Source organism: Octopus bimaculoides, chromosome 6 (genome assembly GCF_001194135.2).
Source record: "Octopus bimaculoides isolate UCB-OBI-ISO-001 chromosome 6, ASM119413v2, whole genome shotgun sequence".
NCBI classification, from domain to species: Eukaryota; Metazoa; Mollusca; class Cephalopoda; order Octopoda; family Octopodidae; genus Octopus; species Octopus bimaculoides.
This window is the reverse complement of record NC_068986.1, coordinates 81,831,307-81,839,544: the sequence shown is the minus strand read 5'-3', so window position 1 is coordinate 81,839,544 and position 8,238 is coordinate 81,831,307. Positions and strand designations below refer to the sequence as shown.

Here is an 8,238-nt window from a genome sequence, read left to right as displayed (position 1 = left end):
GTACTAAAGAACTGGTATAATTGCTCACGTGTTATTGACTCTCTTTCTATCTGCTGTAATAACTCACATACACATACATGTATCACTCACATACATACTTTTCTTTGTATGACGGCCTGTCTTTGATTATATTCTTATATGTCGCATTCACACTCTCACACAGACATACATCTTTAACGCTACAATAAATATCTCTGTTATTCATCTAATACGGTTGTGGTCTTTCATTACTGGTCATCTATGTTATCGTCGCATAACATATCATGTATATCATCAATTGATATATATTATTTTGTGTTCGACCGTGTGACGCGTTTAAATAAAAGGAGTCCTCTGTTTTTCCATTCGTCACCATTTCTCCTTTTTGAGTTCGCACGGTCGTCCCTTACACATATAAGCCTAAATCCATATTTATGGGTATTACAAATTAATTTAAAAGTGAAATAAACAACAAATTATAGTCTCTGGCATTTGAAACTGCACTAACTTTTCAAAGTTATGACTTCAAAACTGAAGAAAAACTGAAGGAAAAAGTAATAAAACAGGATTTGACATGACGGATAAACATTTCTGTATCACATGCTAACAAAACTATTAAGCCATTATAACTTTTACTTCCTCTACATCACTTCTCTTGACTCATCCCTGTTTTATCCCAAAGGGACCTTAGATCAAGAAAATGTTTGATCATGTATTGTTCTAAGCTGCATTCAGATTTTCCTGTAAAATTTGGCAAAGATTCATTGAGAAATTATGAGATCTATGTTTATAAATATATTATTAATTATATAAAGTCTAAACAGTATATCTTACATAATGAAAAATGTAATGTATAGCAAGGTGTATCTAATGATACACATTACAAATTTTAGTTATTATGATTCTAATAATAGGCAGATGGAATGGATAAGTGGTGTCTGAAGGAGATTCTAATTAGATTTGGAAATGGTCAGACTAATTATTCTTTATCTGATTTAAAAAAAAAAGAAATCATTTGTTTCTATTTGTCCATATTTATTAGCTTACACACCACAGGTGATAGCTAACATATATTTTGCTTATCATTCGATAAAGCTTACTTCACATTTCAAATTACAGAACATAACACTCCTAAGTGCAGCCATAATTAAGTCATAGTTGCTAATGAAAGCACTATTATGCAAATCAATCTAACTGATTTAGTGAAATCATAAAGATATCAATAGCTACAAACTATATCACTTTCCATCAGTAAAAGAGATAGTTGTGTGATGTCTGATAAAAAAAATCTCCAGTTAGAGTCAAAATCACTCAACCAAATTTCTTTTTCTGTTCAAAGTTAAATATAAAAAACATATTCAGTTACATTTGGCCATGTGTATTAAAATGCTTATCATAGTGTTGGCTAAAATTTGTATTCATCATCATCATCATCAGTTCACATCCACTTATTCCATGCTTTCATAGGTCAGACAAAATGTGTTGATGCAAATTTTCTATGGTTGAAATCTCTTCCTGTGGCCCACGCTGACTTGTTTCCAAGCAAGGTATGGTTTCTTCCCATGACTAGACATGTTTTTCATAGAAGACTGGGAACAAACAGCATTATTTGTATTGTTTATCATTAAATCCATCCAGCATCGAAAGCAGACATAAAACAATGATGATGATGATAATAATGATTCATTAATATTTTATACATTTACAAGGAATATTATAGCTCTTAAATTAGCTTAATCATTAGAGGTAAATATACACTTTTACTTTGTAATGATGCAAAGATTTTATAGTTGTGCTTTAAACTCAGGTCATGTATGCTTAATAGCTTTATGCAGAGTATAAGCACAGAACTTGAAAAGCAAGGAATAATTTGCCAGTCAAACATCAAAATAAAAGACATTATACACTGAAATCATGCATTAAATTAGTATTTATATGAGCTGGAAATCATTTACATTTATATTTAATAATCAATATCTATAATTTTAGTCAGAGTAGATACTTCCTATCTTGCCTACCCAGATACCATACCCTTAATGTATACATATATGTAAAGATAGGCAGACACTCTCACTTTCTCCACTCTCTCTTTATTTCAATGTATTCACCCTCTACTCACCTCCATGGTACCCTCCAGCTTCTCTTTCCTTCATTGTTCTCATTGCATTCACCCGCTGCTCCCCCAACATCTACCCCTTTCCTTCTCACAAAGACACCACACTGCCCTTCTTCCAAAGCTTCTCTCACACACCTCAGCATCATCTCATCTATCCCTCTTTGATCTCGTGTAAATTCTCACACTTTTCTTTCCTTCAATGACTTTCTCCAGGTCCTCAGAAACACCTATTTCTCTCTTTCACATTTCCTTCCCTCACACCTCCTGCCCATAACTCCTTATCCTAAGACTGGATTTCCCACTGAATAATGTACCTCATCACCATTACCACTTTGCTTTCCTTTCTCACTAACCTCTCAAACTACACCTTTCCTCCTTTCCCTTCTGTACCCCCCCCCCACACAAAAGTCTTTCACTGCCACCTTTTACAACATAAATCTGTACCCAGTTGCATTGCCTCACTTTAATCAACACTCTCTCTTCATCTCCCCAATTCTCCTCTCAGTTGTGGTACTTCACCTAAGGTCCTTTACCTTTGCAAGGCAACCTCAAAAGTGGTGGTGCCACAGAAAGAACACCCAGTTACATGCTGTGAAGAAGAAGAAGAAGAAGAGGAGGAGGAGGAGGAGGAGGAAGAGGAGGAGGAAGAAGAAGCAGAAACAGCAGTGTTAGATTGAATTACGAAAAGTTGATGAAGCAGAAATTGTAAGTCAGGAAATCAATGATTGAAGCTATATGCACTAAATAATCAGTTTTTAGAGCATTGAATGGTGGTAGTGAGTGGGGAGCATGAAAGTATCTTATTTTACTTAGTCAAGGAGTGAGAATATTCCGTGATGAGAGGATGGAAGTAGGGTGACTATTGCATGATGGGAGAGTAAGGAAGGAATGGTGAGGATAGTGAGAATATTGCATGATGGGAGAGAGGCAAAAAGTGAAGCAAGTGTGAGTATTGCATAATGGGAGAATGGGGGATGGCAGTGAAGGTAGTGGGAGTATTGCATGATGGGAGAAGGGGAGGGGGTAGTGAAGGGTGTGAGTGATGCATGATGAGAGAGTGGGGGTGGGTAGTGAGAGAGTACAGCACGGTGAGAGAAGTGTGTGGAGGGATGGTGAATATAAAGTGAGAACAGATTCAGTGGTTATGAGTTCTGAAATGGTTGAGTGAAGGTGAAACATGCTTTAATAGCATGAGTAAATGGTGAGATGTATTGGAAACATTGAGAATTAGAGAGAAAGAGAGAGAGTTTAGGTGGTGGTGATGATAATGATGAGGATGATGAGGTTAATAAGGGGAGAAAGAAAGAGAAGTAGCAATGGAAGCAGTCAGTAGAAACAACATGATGTTTGTGAAATGAAGTAATGACATTGAAAATACTATTTTATGTTGGCTAATAAGGTTAGCATAATCAAATTACTTGCTAGTTTGTGTTGCTTTTTTTTTTTTTTTTGGCTTATTTTATTTTCTCTCCCACATCTCTTTCCCTCATCCTTTCTGTCTCTCTGCAGTTTCTAATATCAGACTCTGGTATATATAAAGAAAATTGATTTTTTAATGAAGATTTACTAATATTTCCAAGAGGAATTCTTATGTCAGGTTTCGGCAGCTATATCCTACTGTGTAAACCAACACCTATGTTCCAATGGGAAAGCACCATTTCTGTTAATAATGCAGCAGTGCAGAGAAGCAAATAAAAACCCACATAGACTGAGTGTATTGATTGTGGCTTAACAACAGTGTGTCATAACATGCAGTCAGAATATTCTGGAGATAGTTTTTCATTTTTACTTACATGGAATTCTGAGGGGAGATAAAAGGTGGGTGATAAAACAGGTTAACATAGTAACGGGGGAGGAGAGATAAGAGCTAGGTGATATTAATATATGTATTATGTAGTTGTAGGAGAGTGATAACCAATTAAACTAGTGCAAGATGTCAGATAAAAGAGTATCACAAGTAAAAGAAAGTAATGAGCAGGGACAACAGCATTTGCATCTCTCTTCAAGGTTTCTGACATTAGGGGGTAAAAGGAAGGAAGTTATCCAGTGGCCAGAGGTTTACCTGTCTCAAATACTTGTGACAAAGTGGACACCGCAAAAGGCCTCCAATGGCCAGGTGGTGTTAAACCAGGTGACAGATTAAACCAGAATGCTTCTTCCAACAGGCTTCTACACAGTTTCTGTCTACAAATTTTACCCACAATGCTTTGGTCAGCCTAATGGCTATGGTAGAAGATACTTTTCTCAAAGAGCAAAGCAGTGGAGTCAAACTCAAAACTATTTAGTTGCAAAGTGAAATTTCTAACCATATAGCTATGCCTGTATCCAGATATCTGTCTGGAGACCACACATCTCCCTTTGTGTATGGATCCAGATATGTCAAGACATCACATACCCTCTATATGTGGTGTCCAGTTATTTGTCGGGACACCAAATATCCTCCTATATGAGATGTCCAGTTCTCTGTAACGTCATCACATACCCCTCCTATACATGATATCTGGCTATCATGTTCAGGGGAGTGGGCATGTGGACACTGCATACCCTCACTGATGCTTAGTTATCTATATGGACACCACATATCCCTCTCTGTGATGTCCAGCTATCTGTCTGGACACTGCAAATCATCACTGTATGTGATGTCCAGTTCTCTGTCTAGATACCACATTTTGCTCTTATATGTGGTATATATAGACACTGACTAGACATACATGAGACTTGATGATACTATCAAAACTAATACAAAAATGATAAGACAGGGTATTGATGTGCTTGGATTAAAATATCTGGTAGGTAATAAGCTGATGAAGACATTACATATATACCAATTTAGCTGCTAATCTAATGAGCAGACACATAAATATTATTGAAGAAGAGAATCAAATTATCATATTCAAGCAGAAAGCAATTTTGAGAGATTTCTTTTATCGTTTATTTGTTCCAGTCATTAGACTGCAGCCATGCTGGAGCACCACCTCCAAAGGCTTAGCTGGACAAATTGATCCCAGTACTTATACACTTATGTACATATGATGGGCTTCTTTCAGTCTTTGTCCACCAAATCCACTCACAAAACCTTGGTTGGCCTAGGGCTATAGCAGAAGACACTTATTCAAGGTGTCATGCAGTGGGACTGAACCCAGAAACATGTGATTGGGAAGCAAACTTCTTATCATTACATGGCTGTGTGGTAAGAAGACAGCATGGTAATAAGATATCTGAGATGTGACAGCTCTTTCTAGCAGATGAAGTGACCATGTTGTGGCTTCTTCATTGATCCACATACAAATTAACGAGGTAAAACAAATTTCTGTGACAGTGAATTATATGTAGATTTCCTCTTTTAACTTCTATTTTTCCAAACTTCCGAAGCGAATACTGTCTCAACCCAAACCTTGGATCCCTGTTTGTCCCATCCCTGCACTAAACATTTCACTTTTTCTTCACTAGAACTGTACATTTCTGGCATGTTCTGTCTGCAATGATGTCCATAGGAAAGACATGAGCCTTTCCCATGGATGTTGTTGCAGAAAAGTTCAAGAATCAATTGTTTTGTCTGAACAAATTTTTGGACCTTTGTAGTAATAGACACTGTTACACCTCCTTTGTCTAAATATAAAAGGAAATTAACTGACCTTGTTGTATGATGACCTCACCAGCGTGTCTATGTACAGGAAACATGGCATCAAATATGTCACTGCAAAGATAAAAACATTGAAATATAAATTGTGTGGAACCACCATTGCCAACATGAGATTTGAACAAGGAAAACTTATTCACAAAGCTGAAATTTCAAATTTTCTAGGTAAGAGAAAAATTGTTTCCATACAAGGAAATTTCAAGAATGTAACCAAGGAAATTATATAGAATTTCATGTGATTTTTTGAGAAATTTTAAGAAACCTATTGTATAGGTTTATTAACTTTTATTCTTTCCAATGAGTTGAAAAGAATAAAAGTTATCAGCTTTCTCTCTCTCACCAGATATCCATGCAAAAAGTTTCACATCACAGAATGATGAAACAACAGAGCTCAAGGATAGGCTAATACAATATATTTACAATATATACCCCTGGTTTACTTTTTATATAGACAATGAGTTATTAAGTGTGGACAAATGAGAGAAGACTAGTATTGGTTACAATTCTTCTGTAGGAAATCTAGGATGTTCTCAGTTGTCTACATAATGAGTAACTAAGTTGAATTAGAGTGTAGACTGGAGAAGTATGATATGTCCTTGCCTCTACTCACCTAGATGTTTAGGAAGGCTAAGATGAGAGAAGGGTGAATAGAAATCAAATACGGAAGCTGGCAATCAAATTAGACAGCAATAACTGAGTTACAATTATGTTAGAGAGAGAAGACAGCATAGATACAAATGGATGATAAACTGTGTCATGTATTGTAAAGAGACAAGGCACTATAGTAAGAGGCAATATATTATCTGGTCAGCAGACATTGATAATAATAGCAATCGATCATCATTATCCTTTCATTTATCATCATAGTTTATCCCCCAGGGATAAGTCTATTAATGATATAGAAGTTATTAAAACACAACTACTTTTTGTCAAACCAACCTCATCTTTTATGCATATGACATTATTCAAGGCTCTTTAAATTTAATAAACCAATCAGTGAGATATTCTACAGACACTTTTATTGTTAATTCCAAACTGAATAGTCCTCAAGTCAACCCTTCATTTAGATTAGTGATTCTCAACTGGGGTTCATATAAGATTTTGTTGTTGAAGTTTATGAGCAATAAATCGGTTTTACTTCTACAATACACAAAATATTTTAACAATTTTTTGAAATAAAATTCCTATTAATATTTAATTATAGAAATGCAGTATGATATTTTTTAACATGGAGGTCCAGTAGAGTAAAATAGGAATCAAAGGGTTGCAGCTTTTTAATGAATTAATTTATAAGAAATTCAGAAATAGTCACTGTTAAACTTGCTTTTAAATGCTCAGAATCGGCTGTGCTGCTCAGATGATTTGTGGGAAAAGGTCTATGTTTTCTCTAGCCCCCAAACTTCTTTTTTTGTAAATATTTTCTCAATTCTAGAGCCTATAGGATTGACTAGGAACAATAAAAAGCGGCTGGATGAGCTTTACCCACTTCATATGGGTTAGCGATTCTTTTGCTCCTTGACACATCCTAAATGCAGTAAGAGATGAAGGCTACTGTGCATAAAGCAGAATGGAACAAGATTCTGAAAACTGTAATTTGCTGGTGAATTCTATTTTTGAATCAACGACATTTCAATATGATTGGGAAAGCTAGGCCCTTTATACTGAAGCTTTTGATATAGCTGGTATCTTATCTCACAAAAATACCAGGTGATTGCTTGTGAGTGTACTTAGCAGTTCCAGTGCCTCAATATTATGGCCAACCACAGTAACTCTGTTTTGCGTGGCCTCAAAAACTTTTAGAGAGAAATACCAATATTCTTTGTTATAATACATAACTGAGAGTGTTTATCTTTTTTAACTCATTTTTCTTTAGTTATTGTTCATTTACTTTTGTTATCATTAATCTAATTTAATAAACTTATTAACTTCTGTCATATACTAATCACCATTACAATGTTGCAATGATTTTCTACTTCGTCAATCCACAACACTAAATAAGATGATAGGGTTAGAATCAAGATGTGAAGCACCACATGGCAAAGTCTCCCATGTTAATATTAGGAGACAAAGTGAGTATGGAAGTACAGAGAAGTGGCTTTAAGAATGTTCCATTTGTAATAAGTAGGTAGCAACTTAATATTGTTTTCAATACAAAGAAAACAATCACACCACAGTTCCAGTAAGTTACCTGGTAGACCAACAAGGTTCCAGATCTTTAAATACACCAAATACATTGAAATAATTGAAAAAAAGTAGCAGCTCAAATGTGAAGATTGTCTAAAGTTTGGATGGCTTAATGAAAGTAAGAAATTCTGCTGTGTTGATGCTATAATTTGACCAGTGGTTAAAATTGTATGTTTTTGGTGAATTTAAAGACAGAACAGTAGCCATAATAACTAAAACTTTTCGAACAGGTTGAGATGAAGAGATGAATGTGGTGTAGGATCAGTTTCAACTAGTGCCATATCTATAGATACCTATATGAGTCAGCGGGGGGGGGGGG

General features: G+C 35.5%; 1 protein-coding gene across 6 annotated transcripts in view; it reads right to left on the bottom strand.

Moving 5' to 3' along the window:
- Positions 1-8,238, bottom strand: part of LOC106881659 (cAMP-dependent protein kinase regulatory subunit) — a 455,850-nt gene that overhangs the window by 48,648 nt on the left and 398,964 nt on the right. For all 6 annotated transcript variants that reach the window (XM_052968906.1, XM_052968905.1, XM_052968907.1 and 3 more), the window contains exon 4: positions 5,731-5,792. In XM_052968906.1, coding sequence (XP_052824866.1) covers positions 5,731-5,792 — 62 coding nt within the window. The remainder of the gene's footprint in view (positions 1-5,730; positions 5,793-8,238) is intronic.